Consider the following 26,191-nt stretch of genomic DNA (forward strand, 5'->3'; position numbering starts at 1 on the left):
AATTTATGATAGGTCATAATGGTAATTTATGATAGGTCATAATGGTAATTTATCAGTGTTGTAATGTCTCTTGAGGGTGATTCAGTTACCTCTAGGTATATTTCTCTTTTTTTTCTTTCTTTCTTCCAAAGTAAAGATAGAATTAGAGATTTTGCGAAAAGGGACATTCTTTAGTACTCATATTTTAAAACCCCCATTTTTACTATAATATCAATAAAATTTTGAGTGACTGTCCAAGAGAACGGGGATCTCAATGCCAAAAAGTTCAAAATTGAGGTGTTGGCGCTTGTGCTCAGAAAAGTGATTTTACAATAATTTTGGCGCAATAAATGTCCAAAAATCTCTAACTTAAATAAAGTATTAGAGATTTGGAGTAGGTAGCTCAAAAATGTAGTTTCAAGAAGAAGGTTTTAGTAATTGGACGTATTTCCCCCAAACGGAACTATGAGCATTAAGACATGAGCCCTAAGACTTATAAAAATATATGCATAACAGGGCTCATGTCACAATGCACCTAGTTCCGTATGGCAGAAATACGTCCAATTCTAACACACCACGCTCAAGATACAAAATTACAGGATTGTTATGCAATTTCATGCTCTCTGATCAGTATGTGAAAAAACTACACTTCCTGTAACATGTCCTTCAGGATACGATACTAGAGAGGGTTCTCCTTCAAAATCTCTATTTGATTTTTTGACCCAATGCAACTTGACCGGCTCCAATGTAAATTCTACCGCCATGAACTGTTCGTTTTGCTTATGGACAGTCATAATTGAAGATTTTGGTAATATAAAACTCCAAAAAGATAGATGAGCTGAATTCTATATTTCTGTTCCTGTGTACCTACATGGATTATCATATTTTTTGCGATTTTTTCAGGTGAAGGAAGCGCATTTCAAAGCTTATCCAGAATGGAAATGGTGCAGCAAAGACCGGCGGAAATCCTCTGCAGGCTCAATTAGGAACAAATTAGGCTCCACTGGTGATGAAGGTGATGTCATCAACATGGATACCTCAGATCTGCCTTTAGCAAGTAGTGATGTAAGTATTTTTCACCTATTTATTACACGTAGTAGAAATTTCCTAGTCTCACTTTTGAAATTTTTCCATTTTTTTGCGTGCAATTAGGGTCAGTAATACCTTAAAAAGTGTGTGAATATACTTGAATTTTTTATTTTTAAAATGTTTAAGTCCTTGATCATCCTTAGAATCAGGGATACTGTCCAAGTATTCCCAAAGTCTTTGAATTTTCTGATGATTTTGTTAACATTGTATGGAAAGAGGTCGTTCTTGCTTTTGCTTTAAAGACTTCTGAAATGTTAAAATGCATCAACCACTTGTGGTATATTTACCCAGCGAAATTAAATTATGGGTAAAGACAATGTCCATTGCCATAACATTTTTACTAGCTGTTGAAAATTTTTTTGTACATCCGTGGAAGCGCGTGAGATCAAGATAAAGTAGGATCCGTCAAGAATGTTTATAAAATAATTTAGTATAAATGAAGACAAAAATTAGCAGGACCAAATCAGGATGAAACTGGATAAAATTGGATGTATCATGATCATTTAACTTGAGAATATTCAGATGATTTTCAATTGGGGATGAATCAGGATATGATTTTTAAAAGGGCCATAGTCTTGCATATCAATTCTGTTACATTCTTTATTTCTTTTCATCAACTCAAGAGAAAAAAAGTAAAAAATATTTCTCTCGTAAAATTAAGTCGCCCAAATTTATCCGTCGACTGCTGAATCAGACTTATGAGTTTGTAGCTTCATTATTAGTGTTTTTAAGCTGTTGATGTTGTTTTTTCTTTACTTCTTATATGAGGAGATTAAAATATTTGTCTAATTCAGAATGTTTTATTTTCCAGACGATTAAGTCTGAAACCAAAGAAGAAGATGATAAGAAGAAGGATGAAGAGCTCTCTGATGCAGAGGATCGAATGGTAGGTTCATCTTTGCATCAATGATTTTTGATTTCTTGAAACAAGTGTAATCTCTCAGACACTGCCAAATTTCTCGAAAGATATGTATCACGTCAGATTCTGTTCTGACTATTCAAATTGAAGGAAATTGTTACTAAAATAGGTCTGTCAAGTTATTTTTTTTTTTGATCGCGCCATCCTAAAGTATTATGTGACTGAAACTTACAGTTTTTTCCCAACTTTTTGTGATGATTACAACAGGGATAAAAGTTCACTCTAAAGTGCCTAAAATTAGGGTCGCCAAAAACGGGGTTTGAATTGTGCGTTTGTAACTTGAGAATTTACGCGTCACAAATAAGGTGGCGGTGTGTTACGTAGTTGATCAGTAAGTGATTATGTTAGGGGCTAAGCTTCACTGCTACCTTGATCCTGCCCATAATGCGTAAATTTGCATATTGATGGTGGTTATGAACGGAACAGTCCAAACATGTTTCTCAGGACCCCAGACAAGGAAGTGCTATTTCTGCCCGGAGACGATTTATTGTGCTGTTTTACTGAGCACGTCGTTTTTTCCGCACCGAAAATTTTATGAGTCAACTATTTGCATGCCAATTCCTCCTGAGCTAAAATGACCCATTCAAATTTTAAAATGCTTTACATAGTTTCAGAGCTTACTTTCCATTACGTCAGTGAGTCCAAAACTTTAGTAATGAATTTGATTAGCTTTGCTTCAATTCCTTCATACACTTTGAATTCCTGATGAGGGATGCAGAAATTCTGTGAACCCTGCAACTGGTGAGTTGTGAGTAAAAAATGAACCTTGAAAATAGGAAGTCCAGCTGGCATTAGCATGAAAATTGTAGTTTTTTTACTTCTTTCAGCTGTTAAATTGCCACTGTCTCTTAGTTTTGAGCGTAGAGAGCCATCTCTTTGAAAATTCTACGCGCAAGAGGTTTTAAAAATGGGAAGGCCAATTTGAAAAGAGGGGAGGACTGAATAATTAAATAATTTCTGTCACTAATTTCCTTTAAGTTTCTTTTCTCAATTTGTTATCTTGATTTTATGCTCATCTTGTTAGGCTTTCTCCAAATTAAATAAGTCGGGAAGATTGAGGGTTTAAAGTCTCTTCAGGGTGGATACTGTTTACTCGTCCTATGAATATTTTTCAGATCTATGGTATTTGAATCTTGGAACTTTCTAGAGCCCCTGGATTCATCTTGTAGAGGCCTGTCTCCAATAGACATTTTTCTGGGACAAGTTCCTCAAATTAACCTCATTTCAGCATCCTACAAAAGAAATGAAACAGTAGGAAATGAGACAAGATAAAAGACCCTCTAGACTTACCTCAAAGTCTGAAAGTCGTAGTAATTGATTTTTAGTAAGTCGTCAAAATTAATTGCTGATTCACTGTTACTGCTAACGCTAACTTTTGCTCAAATTTTGTTAGCAACTGTTTGTACGTTGTATCAACTCTACATTTTACACTTCACCCTTTGTGTCAGCAGGTGATATGCGTAGAAAACCCTGAAATTGATCTCAAATGCGAAGAAAAAGTGACGGATTCTGATTCGGAGTCACAAAGTGACGGAGACCCGGCCGGAGACAAAGCTTTTCTTCAGCAAAGGTTCAGTCCTGTTTCTCATAACAGCAATAGCGGGGAAGTAACTTGCCGACCAAAGCCTATAAAAGCAAGGTAGGAATTGCCACTACTCTTTTTACTCTTCTCTCTTCTCTCTCTTGTCTGGAATTGATGTTTTTCCAATCCTTCACCGCACAGTCGATCTTTCATCGGACATATTTGTGTTAATCTTCTACCAACCTCATACCTCACTCTTCAAGGAATTAATTCTTGTGTATTGCGACATCAGAGACTTAGAGCTAGCTCCGTGAACCACTGCAACTTAGTTTCTACCGGTCAGTCTGTTCGTAGGCAGTATTAAATGGAGTGATTCTGGACTGCTGAACACATTAGGATGAGGATCATTCCTAGATCACCTCTCAAATTTTGGTTCTCATTGACTGTCATCTTACCACATGTAGAGTTAGAGCAGAATGGTTTAGTCGTGTTTGTCTCTGATTGGAACATTTTGATCAGTAAATGTAAAGAGCTTAGCAGAGTTGCAGCTCATTTTGGCTGCGTGCCAAATTTCTATGTTCAGCATTAACATTTGTATCGCGTTTCGAAGAAAAGCAGAAAAAGCAGTTGTTCTACATTTTTTTTTTTGGATAGAAGGTATTTTTGTTATTATAATTAGATACAAGAAAAAACGGATGGACAGTGTTTAGGCATCCATAAGATTTGACCATCAAAACGCAATTCTTTGACAAGTTCAATGACTTATTATTATTTGTCCCACTGCTAGCTCCAAGTCCTGTCTCAAAATGCTATTTTCGATGTTTTAACTCTGACATAATATGTGTGCAACTAATGTGGCCAACCAACCATGAAAAGTGTGAACTTTATAGTGTGAAAGTATCTTCAATTTGATGATTTTTTACTGTTACTAGTAAAAATTGAATGTGAGCCAATTTTTTCGCCATTTTTTTTTTTTCTTTTTTTTTTTCATTTTTTTAAAATGCCGGTCCCTGCCTATTAATAAGGAACCTATATACTTCCTAATAATATTTGAGTCAGAAAATTTCTATCATCTCCTTTGCCTCTCTTAATAGGTTCCTGTCTTATCCCTTCTCTTCGACTGCTTGAAATTTTATGGTTGTAATAGTATGGAATTTCTTGATTTGTTTAGTTGAGAGAATTGGCTAGCCCCACAAATCCTATTGATACTTAAAAAATAGTTGGTGAGTTTTTTGGGAGTCCCTATAACTAACCCCTAAAAATTTTACCCTCTATGCTCATCAGTATTTTAGTGGATAGTCTTTTCTGCAAGTCAAATATTGTCCTCATTTTTTTATATGTAACTATCCAGTGCAAGGAGGAAACTTTTTCTGGAGTTTTTGTTTTTGGCAAGTTAGGTTGGAAAACTTGAATTCAAGTTTAGATAAAAATAACTTTCTAGTTTTCCAGAGACTAAGAAACCAACGGTCTATTTCATATCAGTGCCAGTACATACAAGTAAAGTGAAGTAGTATCTCAATCCAGTCGTTTCAAGCTCTAAATGCAGCAGATTAAAACTTCCATAGGTTTTATTGAAGCAACAGTTTTCCAACTGCATACTTGAAGCAGCTGTAACTATGGTTTGGTTGATATTTTTATGCACATACGCACCTACAACACACCTCTATACAGCAGCACCAATGAGCAAAGTTTTAGGTTTTTGACTCTCAAGTCGTTCATTTTGACTGTTGCATATTACACCAAGGGCAGTCGTAACTTAGAAAATCTCCCTATTGCTCAAATGAGTAATTTTAATCCAAGTGTCTTTCAGCTACTAAATACGATCTGATCAACAATTTTGAATCTTTTATCAGCAAAGCATCTTTGACATCAACAGAAATACTGATTTTCGAAGTAAAAGTGTAATATTTTTTCATAGCAAAAAATCTTTGAAAAGCAAGTTTTCTACTAAATTTTTGTAAATTTTTCGGCAAAAACAAGATGAGTGCATATCTTCAGTTGTTGCCCCATTTATGTCATTTTGAGATTTTTTGGATTGATTTTTGAATTGTTGACAGCTAGCAATTTAATTGGCAACTTCAAAACTCTTTGAATAGTCTCTCCTAGATGTTGGTCACGGCCATTAATTTATTTAACATGTAACTTTAAAAGGATGCTCGGAAAATATTGACTCCCATTTAAACGACTCCCATTTAAACGACTCCCATTTAAACACCCCCCCCCCCCCCCCCCGAGAAAAGTGTTAGTATCCGGCTCTTCTTCATTGTGAATGATCTGTGAATTTTATTTCATCAAGAAGTTTCAAATGTCATTTCTTTGATGTTTAATTAGTGAGAGAAGAAGGCACCAGCAAACTCATTTAGTCAAAATTGATGAAGTTATGATGTTCCGGGGTTGAAATTAAATTTGCATTTCTCTTTCACTTATATCTTCCTCTCTGTTAATAAACCCCAAAAATAACTTTTAACGCCTGAGACCTGAAGAGCTTCGGGGTGCTGGACCACGGTCAAGGGGTTTAAACCCCTTATATGTATGAATATCCACCTAAGAATGTTGTAATGAAGTGAAATTGTGCAAGGACCCGAGTCACTTAAAGTTTTCAGTTACTTGTCAGTCAAACCACTCCAAAAGTAAATGAGGTGGAAGTTGATAGCACAAATTATCCATTATACACGCCTAGTGCATGCTGTCAACTTTAGACGCACTATTTATTTATTTTTCTCTCTTGATCATCTCTTTATTTTCTCAACAAACCAGTGAATTTTCTGATGAACCAAATTTACAATTTAAACCTTCATATACTCAAATGATTTGTAAGCCAGTTAAACCTCTTAAATATATGATAAAAACCAAAAGACCACAAAAAAACGAGAAGACTGTAATACTGTGATGCCTCTTTTGCAGATTTTTTTTTTGGAATATTTAGGGTACCCGCTTACAGAATAAATTTTAAGGAAATTTGAAAAAGATGCAGATTTTAAACAAAATAAATAAAATTTAATCAAAATTTGTTATTTAGTGGAAGTCTAAGAAACGAAATTTACAGGGCAAGAGACAATTTAAAGAAGAACATTAAAACGCAGGAGAAATGTGAAAAAAGAATTAGGAAATTACGAAAGAAATAAGACAAATTTATACCTTGAATTTGATAGGACCCAGATCTTTCCCTCAAAAAAGTTGCTAACATGCAAAAGCTGTACATACAACCTCATGTGGCCTCTTTGATAGGACCCAGATCTTTCCCTCAAAAAAGTTGCTAACATGCAAAAGCTGTACGATACAACCTCATGTGGCCTCTCCCTGTTGACAGGCATCCAGTCCTAGGACTTCAAGTAGTTTCAATGTGAAGTTTAGCCGAAGTTTTACATTTCAATGGAATTGGCTCTATTTAATACTGTTGTGCTTTTGGCAATCTTTAATTTAATTTTTTAGTGGATTTTTTGCAAAAGTGAGCGATTTGCCACTTCATCTTCTAATTTGTGTAAAATTGTGTCAGAAACAGGATGAGACCATCAACCTTGTCCAAAATCAACTCTTGAGCTCCTAATAATCTATTGAAGTTGAAGCCATATGCTGTCGAAGGATATGCAGAGTGTTTTTTTTTTTTCTGGTTTTGATCCTATCGAGGCTTTGTGGGGGGGAGGGGGGGGTGGAAGGCCCATTGTGCTTTTAAGAGTGACTTATTTCACACTGCCATTTTTGGTGCTCTTACATTTTAAAAGTCTACTTTTTATCTGTATCCCTATATTGCAACAGACCCATTTAACCGAGTATGGAGTTTGACGCTCCTTTAATTATATTTTGCCACCAACATGACATCCCTAGCTTTAAGAGCTTCTGAAGTTGACTTTAAATAAAAGTAGTGACACCATCAAGTCTCTAGCAAAATTTTACATGATCACTATCGCCATAACTCTATTATCCTAATTATGAATCTATTGTATAAAAGCCTCGAGTGAAAGCATAATATGTATCTATATTTTCTACACAAGCTCAGTAGTGGTTCTTTTTCACTGAGTTACGGCAAAATGTAGGTAGGATTTAATCATGTAACGCTGTTAAATTGATTAAGGCGGCAGCATTGTGAAGTTCTGCCAACCTATGCATGTATTTGTTAGCTGTCAAATTCGGATTTCACCAGCTGCCTATGAAATTTTTCAGCGCGGATGATGATTTAAACTGTACCAACCTTCATTGTTTGCATCTCTCTGTATGCGTGCATCTTGTTCTGTGGAGAAGAGGGAAAATTTGATCTCTGTGTCAGCATGATGACCAGCTATTTTTCGGCATTAAGTTATTTTCCCCTGGAGACTATGATATGATTCCACGACCGTCCGTTTCATCAGTATACTTATGAATTGCCTGCTCCCTAGAAAAGTTGGGAAAACATTAATCCAGCTCACAAATTAGAATTTTTTTGAATCTCAAGATGGATGAAAATCTCAATTTCTTGCTTTTTTAAAAGTTTTTTCTTTACCTCCAAAGTCTCAAGGTGCAGCTACTAACTTTGGGTGAATTGATTAACACATGGCTGTAACGTAGATCAAATCTAAATGTTCCTTAAAAGTTGAAACATTGTTATGAACTGCTTACCTGATTGCTTCACATAGAAAAATGAAGTCAACCTGTAAATAAAAAGTAAAATTGTGCTTGAGAAACTTTTGAAGTGCTGATCGGTCTAATAAATGAGGATGAGTCTCTATCAAATATTGATAAGTCCTGTCCATAAGTCTCTGATTCAGAATCAATAAGTCTCCAGTGTAATGGGTCTCCTACCATGTATTCATAAATATTCTAAATCTGGAGAATTAATATTGTCTTACTGAGAATAAATATCAACTTAAAACGTGCAGATATTGATATATGAAGCGTTGATTATTTTTATTAACTCATCAAGTATTAATATGTGGTTTTTTTTTTCATCCTTCATTTTTCTTGAGGACCCTTCAGCAGAGAGTGCAGTTCACACTAATGTTTCAATTTTTGAGAAAAATATCAAAATATATATCTATTTCAGCTCTATATTGATAGCGAGTCAAAACTCGGTGCAACTTTAATTATTTTGTAGTCAACAGAATTAAAAACCATTCTCTCGCTCCAGAATACTTAGTATTCTAAGCCCACACTTGTTGAAAGAATGTCCTCCATTATTTTAGAATTAATTTGTTCGCTAGCAGAATTCGATGCCAGCTCTTTCCTCTTTCAATTGTTTCGGGTGTGGAATCATATGGACAGTCTGATTTATTGCTTCGTTATTTGACTGACCTCTACCCTTTCCTGTCGCTCACATTTCAAACTTCTGCATCTGTGCTTCATTAGTTTATGACCCCCTTAATATCATAACTTTCATTATTGTCAATTTTAATTAACGGTCTAACATAATCTCTAATAGCCTGATAATCCTCAATAAGCAACAGCCATCTTATATCTCATCTGGAACACTGCTCAATTAATTTGAATGAAGTATATGTCTCTGTGTTTGGCGTCTTCCATAACTAACACGGATACATACAAATACAACAATAAACTTGATTCTTCCATCAACTCCTTGTAACTAGGCAATCATGTTAGTAGCAATTTTTCACAATGTTCTCTAGTTTCTAAGTGCAAAAGTAGATTCATTTACAGCCAATCTTATCTCAATCCTATAATCATTTCTATATTCTAGGATCAATTTTTGTTGTCTCCATTTCTATTAATTGCGAATTTTAGATTTGCGTAAGAACCAACCACAAAAAAAAATCTGCGACTGCAAAAAAAAAAATTGAGTAATCAATTCCTAATATTCTCTTAACATAAACTTTTGGAAGAATCAAACCGAGAAACTGCATTACAGCTATTTCAATCAGCAGCAAATACCAATCATCGGTGGTGTCAGCTCGTCATAAAGAAAATGGATATGCCTTCCTCGAATCTTATCTTTTTTGTACATATTTAAATTCCTCTTTTCAATTTTAAGTCTATTACTATTACCTGCCTCCTTTCTTTGAATTGAATAGAACTTTTCTGACTCAGCCAGCATTATTATTAGTTCTTGCATTTTAGAATTTCTTCAGAAGAATTCTGACTGTTGATTTTCTCCTCTCTATTGACAAATTTAAGCTCTGACCTAAATATTGTTGGTCAGTGGAATATGTTTTAAGTAGAATTGTGGCCTTTCCTCTCTTTTTTTTTTTTCGTATTTTTTTTTCTACTCCTTAAAAGTATTTTTAATAAGAGCAGAAATTGGCTGGCATTCTATTATGAAAGTAGATTTTTGAATGAAATAAGTATGAATCGTATAAATTATCGTTGTACTATCATGAAATTTTTGGTGTGCAGGGTTTTTTCTACTGGTAACTGAAGATTTTTACTATCAATTGAAATACATTTTCTCAGATACTCTTTTCCCTTTTCTATCACGAAGAAAACTCTGATTCTTTGATTGTCGGTATAAAGGCCACACATGTTAAAAGTTGAAAAAATTCAACTTTCAGTGGCACCAACCAGGTTAAGGCTTGCTGCTTTCACTGAAAAGCTCACAGACCATAAATAAATTATGTCAGTGTTGGGGCTCAAATTTACCATGATCTCACCTGAAAGTTGATTTTTTTTTAGATCCCTACAGCCTGAATATCAGAGAAAAATCTTGGTTTTTCCGGTGCCAAAAAAAAAAAATTTCCCCCCCCCCCCCCAAAATAAACCTCCATACAACCCTCTTTGTTTTGATTGTTAAAAGCATACCCTTCATTTTTATCCTAATGGCAGCCTATTATCATTTATATTATTTTATTTTTCTTTTACAGGAAAAATTAAACTTAAATAATTTCTCAAATAAATATTATCTTTACAATACATTACAGTACAAAGCTTGCTCTTTAGAATAACTATTTAATTTTCCTTTGGTTTTACACATTTTTCTTCCTTTCGATCTTAACGTTAATTCCTCATTCGAAAAGAGAAACTTAACTGTCTTAATTTTAACGCACCTTTCATTCCATTAACTTCCAAAATCTCTATGGTGACAGTAAAATTTATACGAACTTCTTGAAATTCATTTTCGATTTTTACATTTTACGTTATCAATATTTTATCTATATCTTTGAATGTAGTTGTTTGATAAAAAAAGAAGTGAGATTTCAAATCTAACTTAGTCAAAGCTCTGGAAATTTATTAATTTCGTTAGCACACAAAATTCCTCAACCTCCATCACTTTCACACTCTGTACTGGACCTCTGTTGAGTATCATTTTATGACAAAATAACCTCTAAATGCAGACTGAAGAAGGAAGTCTCCTCACAGAACCTTTGTTTGGAGCCTCTCATCTCGTGGAATTGCGTTTTACCCCAAGTGATTTCCATCAAGACTCGAAGAAATAAAAACTTGTATATAATAGTGAAAATATTAATTCAATCGTATTCTTGTCTATATATTTGTCGCATGTAAAGTGGAGTGACGAATTTCAATGATTAAAGCACATGAACAAAGCACAGAACGCCCGACTTTATATTCGTGTCAGTAGTTTCGGTTTGAATCCATTGTTGCAGTGCAATACTCGTCTCGTAGCATTTAAGCAAAGTGTCAAAAACTTATTTTCAAGAAAAAATTCTCATTTCTGAGCTTTCAAACTTTTGAAAGTGCTGGTGACATAATTTGAATTTTGATAATTTTTACCCTGATCTCTGGTGAGAAATGTGCAAATTCCCAACCTGGATCCCTTGTGCCTAAAGTGAAACTGCGACTCCCGGTAACACGCTGTATCAGAAGAACGGAAGAACAGCGATGAGTGTGTTTCAACCATCAGCTCTCAATCGAATGAGATTGGAAGGACTGGCTTGATACCTCACTAAGAAAAATACTCAGAATTTTCCATAATTCTCAAAGATTTTTTTAATTTTGTAAGGCCCAGAGCCTGCATAGTGTAACTTTTTTCAATTACTTAAATTTTTAAACAATATTTTCTAATGCAAACTTTTCGATTTTACATCTTTGGAACCAATTAATTGACTTGAGCGTAAATCAATCTTGCTAATTTTTTTAGTATATCTCTCTTATTTTTGAAAACTTACTTAATTTTAAGCTCAGTTTTTATGAAACTTTTCTGAAGTATTCGGCAAAAATTCTCTCTTGCGCTACTTCACAATTTACTTTACTTTCTCGTAAATTTTTTATTTGAATTCTTCTTCGATTCCCCTTAATCAGAATCTGAATCTTGAGAAATTTTCTTTTCAATATTTTTAATTTCATTGAAAGTCCTACGGCAAGTATATGAGAAGTCGACATCATCATATCTAAGGTAAATTAATTACTACAAGCAGTTTTGCGATGAATAACCCTTAAGTCGGTTTTACGTATGTACTTCAATGGTGTTTTCTGGGGTGCTTTGGTTAATGTCGGTCTATTCACGCTCATCCCCTCCCTAATTCCGTTCAATTAATCAAGCATACATCTAGATTTGCATGTCGTTGCACTGTATATTGTATTGTAAAGTTTGATATTTTTAATGAATGATGTTTTGAGCAATGGTGTCCATGCGTCTTATTCCTGTGTGTATCCTCAAATTCTTTCTCCAACTTCCCTCATTCCCTTTATTATGACAGTTTTATCAAAGCAACTTCTGATTCCTCGGCCATCGACCCTCTTGGTGGTTTTTCTTAAAAACCAGACGCTCTAGTGTCTCGCTTGTCTTTCCATCTCTGTTCTTATTTAACATTGTTTGTCCGTCTTCCTCCATAAAAGGTCTATTCTTTTTTGCCTCAATTTATCTTAATCAGGTTTGATGATGTCATCTTCTGCCGTTTCCTCACATTAATGGTTCCTTTGATGAAAATCGCCCATTTCTGCCTCTCTCTCTTTTGCATTCATTTCTCACCCTCAGGTCTTTAAATTTTGTACATGTCTCCAAGTCCATCAAAAGTTTGATTGTTCTTCAATTTTCTCATCTTTCCATATGTAGGAAAAGAGATGAGCTATGGACACTTTTGCCCTAACTGAGTCAGTTTGCGTACCTATTTCAGATATGACGGTCCTCCAGGCAGGGTAAGAATCAGAGCATCATGAGCTATGTTTCTCATCAAAATTTGATGAAGAACCTTTAGAAATGTTCAACATTTTACTGAGGAGCGAAGAATTTGTGTTCAAAGTTCACACCGATTGACTAACTTGAAATTTCTATCAGGGGAAATTTCGGCAAATCAACCATTGAAATTAAATCCAAATTCCCAGCAATTTACAGGGATCAGACTCTTTTTAACTCCCGTTGTGCTCTAATTTGTTTTGTTTTCAAAATCAGTATAAAAAAGTAGCTCCTCAAGAAATCTACATCTAATTAAACACAGAAATTTATTCAATAAGTGGTTTGACTGAAATAGCCGCAGTCCATCATTGAGCTAATAATTAGCATTGATACTTGCAGGAAATGGATACCTGTCACTTTAAACACAAACTATACAAATGCATCCTCTCTTTCTTCATGAAATTTTGATGATCAAACATGAACTGTGTTGCTTTCATATACCTTGCTCGGTACTCGATATTGTTTTTTGAAGGGTCTACCATTTTGTGATGTGATGTGAAGGAGGAAGTATCGATTCCCTTCTCCCTCGAGGAAAGGGTAAAGAGAAGATTTGCTGAGAGCTAGACGTTTTCCTTCAAATGAAGGCATTATCAGGCATTGAATGAAGACTCACTATTTACAAAGTTTACAAAATATAATTTACACCATGGACACCAAACTCAGTGAACTAACTTGTAAATATGCCTTTGTATATGTTTTCTCTTCGGTTAGATCTTCAGATTATCACTAAGTCTACTTAGACCAAAAACTTTGGATCAAACTGGTGACTAAAAAAAGTGCCAGCAGACGTGAAAAATTTGGAAAAGCGTGTTACAAACTACTATGATTGCTTGCTAAAGAGTAGATTGCAGACTTTTTTTTATCAAGATTTCGATCGCCTATCGTGATTTTCGGGGCATTTTACTTGTGGAAAGACCTTTACTTATCTGTATTTCTCGCAAGAAATTTATCTATTCTCAAATAATTTTTTATCAAAAACAGCACACTAAAGACCCCACGTAATCAAAGAGATATAACATAATGGCTATCACCTAGAGCTGCAGAGTGTCCATTTGTCTTTTCATTTTCAGGAAGTTAGCTGGAACATCATTTATTTAATTAAAATTGCTAAAAATCAGTTCTTTTTCCCCCACTCTTTTTATCAAACCCTTTGTCCATCACCGTTAGTAACTCTGCACCGCTGAAAAGATATGTATCTTGAAGAAGAAACAGAAAATGTTAAGTGCTTTTCAAGATGTCTTAATTGCTCCAAAAAGACTAGCTTTCACCGTGATATTTCATATAGATCTAAAAAAATGCTTTTTCACCGGTTGCCAGCTGCAAAACACAGACTAGTCCAGATCGCTAATATTCAATCTCACCTCTACTAAAAGAGCATGAGTTTACTTTCAGGAGCTCTCAACTGCAGATGAGGCAACATTAGAAAATTAAAGTGAAATGTGAGAAATTTCCCCTTGAATCTCATTACTAAGCCGTGTTAAATTATTATCATTACTTCATAACAGTAATTCTTAATCAAATGAGAGATCCTAATAAGCACAGTAACGCCAGATATGTTGTCTGGAGTATTATTTCAAAAGGTGGTAGTGAAAGCTCTAAACTGGAAACCAATTCTTTATTTCAGCCCTTTTCTTTTTTTTATTTTTGGTCTTAAGCCGGTGGCAGCTTCAGGGTTTCAGAGGATCAACCTTAAAAAATCAAATTAAAGTGATTCAAAAACATCTGAGGTCTTCAGTAGGACTTCTAGCTTAAAATTCTGGGCTTCTGCCAGAATTTTGAGGTTATTTTATCAGAGGAATTTCCACGCATGTGCAAATTGTTTCAAATAATTGAAAACCCTAAGTATGTGCCATCATATCTGGCCCTACCTTTATGATATTTCCTGTAAAAACATGCCGTTTTAACGGCAGTGGTTTCCAGTTTCAAACGTCCGTGGATTTTTCCGTCACTGGCGTGCACACAAAACTTCTCAAGCTCTCGCACGGCTGTTAGCGAGCTGGACTAATCTGTGCTTCAAATAGTAGTTTAGTTGTAACCTTTTCCCAAATAAATCTAGAGGAATTATCCAAATATTGAAAATGTAGCTTGCTGTAATATCTTGATCTAGTCTGTAAATTGGTGATTTTGTAAAGTGTTGATTTAGAGTCATGACAGAACTTAGTTTTTCTAGTCATCAATTGGTGGCTCAGGTTATTTCAGTTACGTTCAGTTGATAAGCATATTTTATGATGAATATTTGTATAGCCCATCATCTCTGCATTTAGTTGGTTGAGTTTCTGGTTTGTGGTAGTCACATTTAAAAATTGAAAACCATTTTATTTTCCCCAAGCTTAAAATAAATTGAAAAAGTGGCACTGAAGAGAAAAGTACCGTTCATTTTGTTTTTCAGTAACCACTAAGAGTATAAAAGATTTAAATCTCCCAACAAGCAGCTTTCACTCTCAGCTTTTACTGATCAAGAATTATTTTATTTGTCAGCCAGCTAAAGGAAATGAAGACAAAAATCACCTCTTGCTAATGCCATTTTCAGTGTGGTGTTATTTAGGACTATCCACAAGAAAAGGAACCTTTGCTTCTAGAAAAAAATTCTACAGAAAAGCGATTTTTGTCAAGTCATGTCGAAAAATTCTGCACGAATTTTTAGTATAAGGTGCTCTCCAGTACCCCAGAAATAAAGTCGTAAGCAGTTTAGTTCTTTCTCATGTCAGTACAAGGCGTGAATTTCATTCTACCGCAATAATTAGGAACTAACAACATGGTGCTTTAAACACCGCATAGCTTTTTCCAACGTTTCTTGAACTGCAAACTTCAAACCCATCCATAAATCAGCAAAACGCACTCTTTAATGAAGTGATAGGATAGTGCATCTTTTTTTAAGTTAATAGGCAAGGTCCCATTTCCTTTGGATGGTCTTCTGTATCTAACAAAAACAAACTGTTGAAATGGCTCATTTCAAACTTTCTAGTGAACTTTCATGTGAAGGTAAATCTATTGACGATGAACAGTCTCAAATTTTTTTTCAATATTTGATCATTTAAACATTGTTAGTGGAACCCAATCAGCATAGTTCTTTTACCTCTCGATGATGGGTCCCTACCACCCCCTGCCGTATCATTCAGCAGCAGTAGTTTTTCTGATGTATCTGCTCTTTGAAACAGCAGTAGTCAGAGCTTTTCTTAGGGATATCAACAAACCGATTATAGTTCAAAATAAATAAATCAAACTGATTGTCTGAAGAACTTGAGCCAAGAATTGCGATAGATTCTCACTGAAAGCCGACTTAGGAATTGGGAAGCAGACACTCATTTGATGTAACTAAAGAGAAATGCATCTCGATTGTGGTGTGTTGTCATTAACTATCAGCTTGTTTTCACAAGAAAATAAAGGAATAACTTCGCCTGAGTTTTTAAGCAATATTCAAAGATAGTTACAGAAAAATCAAGCAAAATTTTATGAGTTGATAATCCTTGGTTGTCCTGCATTTAAAATAAATTGTGGCTGGAAGCTTTCAATGCCACTAAGTAAGACGTGCTATTTTTAAATTCACCATTGCATTGCCTCTATGTGTTCCTATCTTACTGTTGCTCAATTACATGTGTGGCTTTTGCCTATCCTTGTCTGTGAGTCAATCGCATGATGTCCTGATTGTTTTGACAATTTTAACATTAGTGGTGTTTTTTGTTTTTTTGTTTTTTTCCCCTCCTTAAATCACATTCCCCTCAATGTAGCTTGCTGCCAATGCACCTGAACCCACTTAACCCTTCCTAAAAAACTTTTGGTTCTCTCGAAAACTTATGCTGTTGCTTTTATTCACTACAAGAGCTTGCACCTATTTAATACTAATTCAAAGTTTCTTTTTGAACCATTAATGCTGATAACTTGCTCTGGACTGATGGAAGAGAAATCTCACTTCTTTTATCTATATTCCTCTCACATGCTGTACATATAACCTTCGATTACAAGGAAAATCAGCTCCGTGTTCTTTGTTACAGGCTGGCCTCAGAATCGAATAGCTTACCTAGCACAGGTGAGACTGTAGCGGTTTTGTCTTACCCTTATCATTCACCTGTCAACCCCACTGGTGTTTCTGGTTTTCAACCTACAGGCGGGGCTTTCAAAACTATGCCTGCCTCTCCAAAAGTAAGTACTCAGTTAATATGTAGTTAGTCTGGAGCAGTACAATGTTGAATTTCCCTTCTGAGACAAAGTGAGCCTAAAAATTGAATATTCTTTATATCTTTATATCTTCTTATAATATCAACACATCTTGATGTAAAAGATTCTAACTTCAAAAATCATAACTTGTCTGGTTGTGTCGTGGTCTAAATATAAAATTTCTCCGATTTTTTAAAGTTTAATTTTAGTTTGTTTAAAAAAATGAAGAGTCCTTTTCAGCTTATCTGTGATTGCCCATGGGAAAAAGTACCTTAATAATAGAAAACTCAAAATTGAGTTAGTAGCACCGTTGCATAGAAGCCTGTTTAGTGAACATTTCAGCAGACAAAAAGGATGCAATTATCTTACCTAACTAACATTATGATGGTTTGAATTTTATTTATCAAAAAGTATAGTTTGAAGAACAAGCTTTGTAAAAGTTAGAAACTGCCCTATTAGGGGCTCAATATTTTACACCCCCTATCTTAATGAATTTGAACTAAATTGCTTACAACTGATCCAAAGGACATTAGAAAGAGGTGCGTATCCGAAGCTCCAAAACTTGAATTTTCGACCCAACTGGCCAAAAATAAGCCTCCATGAACCAAGTCTCCTTTCTGGTGGCTAGTCACATTGATGCATATTTACCTACTCGATATGAATCTGTTTTAAGACTAATGGCTCTGCTTGTTCCAGGTTATAAAATCAGAACCCATCCAAATGCAAACTACCAGCACTGTATGGAGTGGGAATAGATCATCCGAACCGGTGACAACTTCTTGGACGTCTGTCACGAATTTGTTGTCACCAGTAGTCACTGTTGCTGCTGTATCCACTGCTGTTACCTCATCCTCTTGGACTCCAAACAAAACGACAGTCGCCAACATTATCTGGAGCTCATCTCCTGCCAGTATAACCACAAACGCATCTGTCAGCACCAACTCCTGGGCAACAACTGATGCTGCAACAGACTCTCCTCGGTGGTCCGATTCCACGACGGTGTCCGTTGCGCAGAACCCGCCCCCCACCAATAAAATATTCAATGTAAAAACTACGTTATCTCAGCCGCTTGCATCTTACCATTACATTCCGTCATCAGCAGTGAAGCTTACAACCACGGATCAGCTCGTGAATAATGTCATGACTACTAGAAAACTAGACCTCAAGCCGGTTGCTCAAGGTCAATATTCCCTGATAAACTTTACGCCGAGTTTATCAAATATGAAATTCATTTCTAGTCAGAATGTCTCAACTGTCGGTCAGCAGCCATTGCAGAAAACTGTGCTTGCGCCTCAAGCGAATGTGCGGACTGCACAGGTCTTGAGTAGCACAACAATTTTACAACCACAGATCATCGGTAAAAGTGCAGGAAATCAAAACGTTACAACTAGCGGGTCTCTTATAGTTCAATCCCAAGGGTCAGTGAATAAGTCGTTACCAATTTTGCAGACTACTTCTGTCCGACCCTCCGGTCCGTCAACACATCAGAGCCAACCGCTGACCCTTCTGCTCAGTGATCAGTATGTCACTTTGCTGAAACCCTCTAGCCAAATTGTTGAAGTCGATTCATCTACAACTGGTGCAAATTCGGAGCCGCTTCAGTATGTTTTAAGCACACCTGGCACGAGGGTACAGAATGTTTATCTCCCACATCAAGGCGGCTTTCAAATCCCGATCTCAAGTAAGTGCTCTTGTTTCTTTCACTTAAAATTTTGATTTCTTTTACAGAAGCGACAAACAAAATAATCGCTTATATCAACTCAAGAACCAGTTAAATCAGTCAGTGCATTGTAGCAATTTTTTTAGCACAGAATTTTTTAGTAAGTTGAATTTTAAAATCCAAATTTGAATGTTTGACAGAAATCCTCGAATATTCTGTAGAATAAAGTATAAGTGTTTTAGCAACCTGCTAACCAATGTAGGGCATGAGTTGGTATTTTATTTGGATAGATTTCAGCTCACAACTTATAATTTCAAGCATCTTTTCCTCAAAATTATTCTTTTAACTTTTTAATTTTTTATTTCAAGCCATCATGACTCTTACTTGATCTGTAATTTTTGGTGTCTAAATGTTCACGAAGCACTGCCAAGCTGTGCTACCAGCAATTTATTACTTTCCTTCATCCTGTGGAGGGTCACATTTTCCCAGTCTACGCTTTGTGAAGTACCAGTACTATAGTCAATATTGAAACGCCTAGTTTTTCTGGTTTCAAAATCCATTTTTACTGCTAAAACTGCTGAAGTTGCTATTAAGTCTCCTCTTTTTTTTCCTCACTAATTTTAAATCTTCATTGTTAAATGATTATCCTGTTTGCAGCTGCTGATGGAGGAGTTAGACAAGTATCTGTGAAACCACCATTGCAATTAGTTGCAACCTCTCAAGCTCTCTCAGCTGCCTCAACTGTGATCGTTAGCAAACCAAATTCTCTCTCTAACCAGTGAGTACCGTTTTTAACCTTTATTTATTCATTCACCGTTTCACCAAAATTTAATATGCCATCAATTTAGTTCTTCAGTCAAAATCATCTCCAAATGTTGTCAACCACAAGAAGAAAGAAAAGGAAATAAAAGAAACGCCTTGTCAGTGATTTCAAAAATTCCAATCCCCTCTTTGATAAACTTGGTTAGCCAATTGCTTCAGAGTAGCTGTCCTCACTCATCAGTGCCTTTGAAAGTAGACTAATTGATGCTTGTGGAGGTCCTTGCGAACATTTGCTGAAAAAAGTTCATAATGATTTGAGCTCAATTCTTCAAACTAAGTGAATAAGGTTTTTTTTAAATTTTCTCTCATTTTTTTTTTCGTTTGACAGCTCACAGTCTTGTATCTTGTGTTTTGCTAAGTCAATTTTTTTAAGTTAGAAATGCAAACACAGTAAAGTAGACTTGTTAAACCTTTTGAGTCACTACATCGTAAAGCACCAACTGACAGTACTGGAATGATAATGATGTATTAAGGGAAGGAATAAGTAGTTTATTCAGGCAATGCTAACTGTTGTGCAGAAGTCTCAGTTTGCCGTGGCTTGTAAGTGACCACAGCTCCTGCAATTCCCGTGTAGTGAATGAGTAAGAATGACTTGACTGAATGATTATAAAATCCACATCGTTCATGAATATTGCATAATATTTTGTCGTTTGTTTTTGTTACTGAAGAACTAACAACCAAGAAGAACCCAAGTCATGGTTACAACAGCATTTGGAACAAGAGCAACAACAACAGCAGCAGCAACAACAACAACAACAACAACAACAACAAGTACAGCAACAGATCCAACAACAGCAGCAGCAACAACAAATCCAACAGCAGCAAGCACAACAAATCCAGCAGCAACAAGTACAACAGCAAATTCAACAGCAACAACAGATCCAGCAGCAGCAACTACAACAGCAATTGCAGCAAAAGCAGCAGCAAGAGAAGCAGCGGCAGTTTCAACTGCAGAGTCAGTTCGTACAATCAAGACAAGAAAATTCTAATGTCGTGTCGTCGTCTGACAAACATACCCCTAGTGCCATTTTTAGCTCTGGTAAGTTACGCGTCACCACTTGAGAGTGAATTGATGAAAAAAAATATAGCAGTGGAAGTTTTTTCATTCAAGTATCAAATATATTTTGATGACTTCATTCTTCAATAAATTAGTTCATAAATTGTTTAACGTCCAGGGTAGGAGGGGGCTCGGGGAGAGCGTTATGCCATTTTGTTTTTACGAGTTAAAGGATAGGGACTTACATCACAAAAGCATTACAAGGGGGACGGGGGTCCAAAAATGGTGTAAAATTTGTGAACGTTCCCTAAATTGAGTGAAAAAATAGTGGCCACTTTTATGGGTATGATTGTTACAAACTTTTAAACACTTCCACATTGTCAATTTTTCCAAGTTCCATGCATTTTAGGTATCATACCATTAAGAAATTGCTTCACATTAGAAAATAATTATGAAATTGAATTTGGATAAATTGGTTTGTAGCCTTTAAATTGTTTTCAAAAGTTTTGATTTTCTCTTACAATTTTCAAGTTCCTGAGTGAACCAAATTCTGGGGAAATTTTTAAGTACTTAAAATTCCCCGAATTTAGGAAGTTTTAGTGTGATTGTTTTATCACAATTAAACTATATTTTTCTCTTAACACTAATCGTTTGAAGCAATTTTAATTTCTCATAGATTTCGAAAATGTATAATTGGAATAACTAAAATAAATCCTTTAAAATAAAAATTTTTATTTCCATTAATTTGTGCATGTGTATTTCTTGCGATGTTACAGAGAAGTCCAGTGAACAGTCCTCGGGTAGCTCAGATCGAAATAAAAATGACAGTGATCTCTCCTATCCAAGTCCGTCAGTTAGTCAAAAAGATGCGCAGTACACTCACTTTGCACTCTTTAACCAGAACAAAACTGACAGTCCTGGAATCTCAAATAGCTCAAATACACGGGACCATGCCGAAGAGTTTGAGACCTTCGTTCTTGCTCCCACCCCTGCTCAATTAGGCAAAGCGCCGCTACAGCGTCGACAATCAATGGGTAAACTTAATTTTTCTTTCATCAAATCATCTTTATCAGTAACATTCACAGGAATTTGCAATTTTTAAATTAAAACATTTGACAGAATAAGGAGAGAGACATGTGGAGGGTTGTCTTCGGATCATGCTAAACACGTTGGACGGACTGAAAAATTCCAAGATCAATTGATATAGTAGTTAGGAAAAGAAGGTATAAGAAAACAGGACGAATTTTCCAGTAAACCAGTACAAAACAACACCTTTAATAAGCAACAAGTCGTAACCACCTGAATAGTTAATGAAATTTCAGCCTGTAAAGAGCTAATCTGAGGTCAAATAGGCATGTTACAATCTAATTCCAGCCCTGCTAATGCTCTGATCAATGATAAGTTTAAGTTTCAAAGCTGCCAAGCTTGTCATTGTTATATTTTCTTTTTTCTTTTTCAGCCATGATGTCTTCGTCGTCTGAAAACCAGCAAAGTATGGACGACCAAGAATCCGGAGTTGTTTCGTCTCCATCAACGAAACGTAGTTTCTTCAAGAAAAACACAGAGGACGGACGTGACAGGTACAAAACAAACGTTAAAATTTCTGAAGTATCTTATTTCAAAATTTAAGAAATCAACAAATAAGTTCTAACTGTTTTAAAAACTAGTATTGAATACCTTATTGTTAAAGAAAAGAACATTTAGAAGTATTCAATAATTATCGGTTTATCATTTCTTCGTTTTTTTTTCTGTCTTTTACCTGGCACTTGCATAATGTAGTACCTCATAGTTAACTGAAAGAAACCCTTGTCTCAAGAAAATATCCTGTTTCTCTCTCAAAGACGGTCTTCTCCCAAGAAATTTATCTGGTTTCAATGGAGTCTGCCAGTGTTTTTGTGCATTGTACAACACAAGTAGTTTATATTTCTTCCTGGTAGTATGCTAATCTCTTTGATCTTTTTATTTTCAGAGTCCTCGAACGTGTTAATTTTGAAAAGAAATTTTCGTCGTTACCTGAATTCAAACCTGAAGATTGTCAGTCTCCAAGTGCCATTTCTGTGTCTTCTAGTCCGCGAGTTTTTAATCAGAATTTAAGGAAAAAGCAGCAGTTAACGCCTTGTCTTTCTGGTAGGTGTACAAGAAACAACATTCTTTGATAGAAGTCATTTTTTTCCCTTCTATTTTTTTGTAATACCACTATAATTATATTTTAATATATTCTCAGACTTTATGGGTCTCTCAAAACTTTTAATTATCAAGTAACAGTATCACAATAATGAATCGCCATAAGCAGATATAAAGTAAAAAAAAAAAAAAAAAATTAGAAAGGAAATGGGTGGGAGAAAATAAGATGTATGACTGTTTGAATCTGAATCAACTAGCAAATAAGTAAATAAAAACAGAACGGACAAGCAAAATAGTGCAAAAGTGGGAAGAGCTAGCTAGTAAAAGCAATTGAAGACGACTCCTATTGCTAATAGGAACTCAGATTTTAATTTAAGATGAAGGCCAACGTTGCCCCTGACAGAGGACGGTATAAATGGTACACAAGTGAGGGAAGCTAAATTTCGAGAAAGTCCAGGGTGACCAAGTCTTGCGGTTTTTCTCCATTAATCGGCAATAAAAAACTTGCCAAAATTCCCTTTGTATACAGGGTGTACCAAAAGTCCGTCCCACCCCTGCTAACTTTTGAACGAATTGAGCTAGGGTAATGAAACTTTGGGAATGTTCCTATCTCAAAGGGGACCATCTTTTGGGGGGTCTAAATTTTGGTCCCCCCTCAGGGGGGGCACGGGGGGCCCCCAACTTTTTTTTTTCAAATGGCAACCCCTATCTTGTGATACATCATTCGAAAGAGCATAAAAAACTAAGAATTTTGGCGCAAACCGCAGATCAATATCTTAATTTTTGACCGAGTTATGATAGGTCAAAGGTCAAATTTGACCTATTTTCAAAAAATCATAACTCCGGTTCAAATTGTCGTAAAGAAAAAAATAAAACGGGAAAATTTACCAAATTGTGTCCGCTTTTAAGTAAAAATTGCAGAAATCACTTCGCTGTAATTTTAAAGGGAGGCTCGGACCCCCAAATACGTCAATTCAAAGGTCATTCAATTTTCCCGCGAAAAAAGGCAATTTCCCCTAGATTTGCCTCCACATTATCTCAGTAAGGTCAAAATTAGTTCAAAATTACGTTGGCAGGTCCCTAAATTTCGGGAAAAGTTAAAAAAAAACGAAATTTAAACGGTCAAATTTAATCACCTTAAATTTCGTTTTTTTTTTAACTTTTCCCGAAATTTGGGGACTTGCCAACGTAATGTTGAACTAATTTTGACCTTACTGAGATAATGTGGAGGCAAATCTAGGGGAAATCTCCTTTTTTCGCGGGAAATTTGAATGACCTTTGATTTGACGTATTTGGGGGTCCGAGCCCCCCCTGAAAATTACAGCAAAGTGATTTCTGCAATTTTTACTTAAAAGCGGACACAATTTGGTAAATTTTACCGTTTTATTTTTTTCTTTACGATAATTTGAACCGGAGTTATGATTTTTTGAAAATAGGTCAAATTTGACCTTTGACCTATCATAACTCGGTCAAAAATTAAGATATTGATTTGCGGTTTGCGCCAAAATTCTTAGTTTTTTATGCTCTTTCGAATGATGTATCACAAGATAGGGGTTGCCATTTGAAAAAAAAAAGTTGGGGGCCCCCCGTGCCCCCCCTGAGGGGGGACCAAAATTTTGACCCCCCCAAAAGATGGTCCCCTTTGAGATAGGAACATTCCCAAAGTTTCATTACCCTAGCTCAATTCGTTCAAAAGTTAACAGGGGTGGGACGGACTTTTGGTACACCCTGTATGAGACACTTGATAGAATCAGAGGAATAATTTTATCTCTCAGGAATCTGACTTATATATCAAGATTCCACTGTACAAGTATTTGAGTTGTGTGATAATATATTACACACATTGTTCTAAAGTGGGGTTGTATCAGAAAATTATTAAATTTCACTGGTGCCACTCTTCAAATCAGGACTCAAAAATTTTCTCAATAGTTTTTGTTGTAAACCATGATTTGCAATAGTGAACTTCACCATTGAGGTAACGTTGCATCTGTTTCTTTGATTTCAGAAGATGAAATGGTACCTGAAGTCTCTTGTGGTAGTGCAAAGCAGAGTACCAAACTCACAGGGAACACATTCTTTGGTCCCAATTTCAACCTGGAGGCATTTAAGAGTAAGTATTTTTTCTAATTTGAATCTTAAGAAAGAGTCCTTAATCCAATTCGGTCATCTGCAAATATTTTTTAATTTATGAATTAATGGCAGTTTCGTAATTGCAAATGTCCAAAACTTTAAATGCAATTGATTCAATAAATAAGACTTTCAGGAGAGAATTAAAGTCAGTAAGACTCAATTCTATGCTAAATCTGTTTAATTACTGCTTATATTTCTGCCTCTCAATAAAATGTGAACATAGTGCAGCTGTCAACATTTTGTAAAGTTTTCTGAAGTATTAAATTTAAAATAAGAGGAATGTACTTGCAAAATACTTCAATACTTATTTTATTTTTTATTTTATGTTTTCAGTATTTCAAATTTCGCATCACTAATTTTTGCAGGAATTCTTTTCTCTATCTGACTTTTAGCAATTTTTGCGAAGATGGGTCAGATTTTTGTTATCTGAGTCTTAAGCAGAAAATGATGCGTGAAAATCTAACTTGGAAAAAAAATAACAAAAGCAAAATAAGTATGTTGCAAATGTCCAGGTACAAAACCAAATTTGGTAGTATTTGTCAAGGAAAGACAGCCACTGAAAAACTTACCAGTCGTGATTGCTTCATCAATTTCAGATGTTATGTCGAGTGAAGCGTTAGACTGTGCTGAGTCTCCTAGAGGTCCCAATGAGGAGTCGCCCCCGAAAACACCGGGAGGTCGAGACGTCGAGAAAGGCCATCGGAAAATCCTGGAACAGCGGAGGCAACTTGTCATGCAGTTGTTTCAAGAGAAAGGCCTTTTTCCAACAACGCAAGCTACCTCAGCCTTTCAGGTAATGCTTCCGTCCCGAGTATCTCAAATTCTTAGAGTATCTTAAATTTAACAAGGAAAAATTTAGAAACGCATGCTTCAAAAATTTTCCCTCTGAGAAATTCATGCTCATAAATGCATTTGAAAAAAACTGCATATCGAGCACCTCATGCTGTTAATGCTTTGATGAATTAGCAATTTTCATTAAGTGGAAATCGATTGGTTTCTGGAAAATTCTGCTAGGTTCCTTCTTTATCCTCATCTCTGTACCCCTAGTTTTTGTACACTTATGTTTGAATAAATATTAAGAGCCAGAAGATGATTTTTTTTTCCATCAAGAGGGCATGGAATACCAAGAAATTCCATGTTGGCTAAATTTCATTATTATTTCATATGTTTGATGTTCTTTACGACCTCCTGGACACAATGAGTTTTTAAAATCAAACTTTCTTTGTGCAAGTGAAGAGGAAAGTGAGGCTGAAGAGTCAATTCTTGGGTCCACTTACACATGTTTTCTTATGTAGGTGTTGGACTGTGACTACATCCTTGCAGATGATGCTCTAGGCTCAGTTATCTTTCAAAGCAATTTCAATTTTTTAGTATGTCATTTCTTCCCGGTCTGCAATAATTTGGTTCACTATAAATCATGAGGAGATGGGGTCTTGAGAGTAGAGGCATTTTGATCATCTTTATAGTGGGCAACCGTGAAAAGAGGGGGAATTGCTTTCCTCCGGAGACACTCAGCTTAATTTTTATGAGATACTTTTCTGTCGTGTACCTAATTCTCATCTTTGCATTTATCTTACAGGTGCAGCACTCAGATATCTTTCCGAACAAATCCTCCCTTCAGCTCAAAATTAGGGAGGTGCGTCAAAAGTTGATGGCTCATCCGTCTGCTTCTGCTACCATTAGCGCAAGTCCTGACTCTTCGCTTTCTACCATTCCAAGTGAGTTACGACTTAATAATT

General features: G+C 35.6%; 1 protein-coding gene across 4 annotated transcripts in view; it reads left to right on the top strand.

Annotated features, from left to right (window-relative positions):
- cic (Putative transcription factor capicua) overlaps positions 1 to 26,191 on the top strand; it is a 44,884-nt gene that overhangs the window by 12,917 nt on the left and 5,776 nt on the right. For 3 of the 4 annotated variants that reach the window (XM_019056766.2, XM_072300656.1, XM_019056768.2), the window contains 13 exons: positions 883 to 1,044; positions 1,880 to 1,954; positions 3,436 to 3,626; positions 16,557 to 16,704; positions 17,416 to 18,400; positions 19,037 to 19,157; positions 19,870 to 20,240; positions 20,975 to 21,232; positions 21,658 to 21,778; positions 22,168 to 22,325; positions 24,328 to 24,432; positions 25,049 to 25,245; positions 26,032 to 26,170. In XM_019056766.2, coding sequence (XP_018912311.2) covers positions 883 to 1,044; positions 1,880 to 1,954; positions 3,436 to 3,626; positions 16,557 to 16,704; positions 17,416 to 18,400; positions 19,037 to 19,157; positions 19,870 to 20,240; positions 20,975 to 21,232; positions 21,658 to 21,778; positions 22,168 to 22,325; positions 24,328 to 24,432; positions 25,049 to 25,245; positions 26,032 to 26,170 — 3,031 coding nt within the window. The remainder of the gene's footprint in view (positions 1 to 882; positions 1,045 to 1,879; positions 1,955 to 3,435; positions 3,627 to 16,556; positions 16,705 to 17,415; positions 18,401 to 19,036; positions 19,158 to 19,869; positions 20,241 to 20,974; positions 21,233 to 21,657; positions 21,779 to 22,167; positions 22,326 to 24,327; positions 24,433 to 25,048; positions 25,246 to 26,031; positions 26,171 to 26,191) is intronic. The other variant, XM_019056769.2, reaches the window with a different exon arrangement.

Source organism: Bemisia tabaci, chromosome 5, assembly GCF_918797505.1.
Source record: "Bemisia tabaci chromosome 5, PGI_BMITA_v3".
NCBI lineage: Eukaryota > Metazoa > Arthropoda > Insecta > Hemiptera > Aleyrodidae > Bemisia > Bemisia tabaci.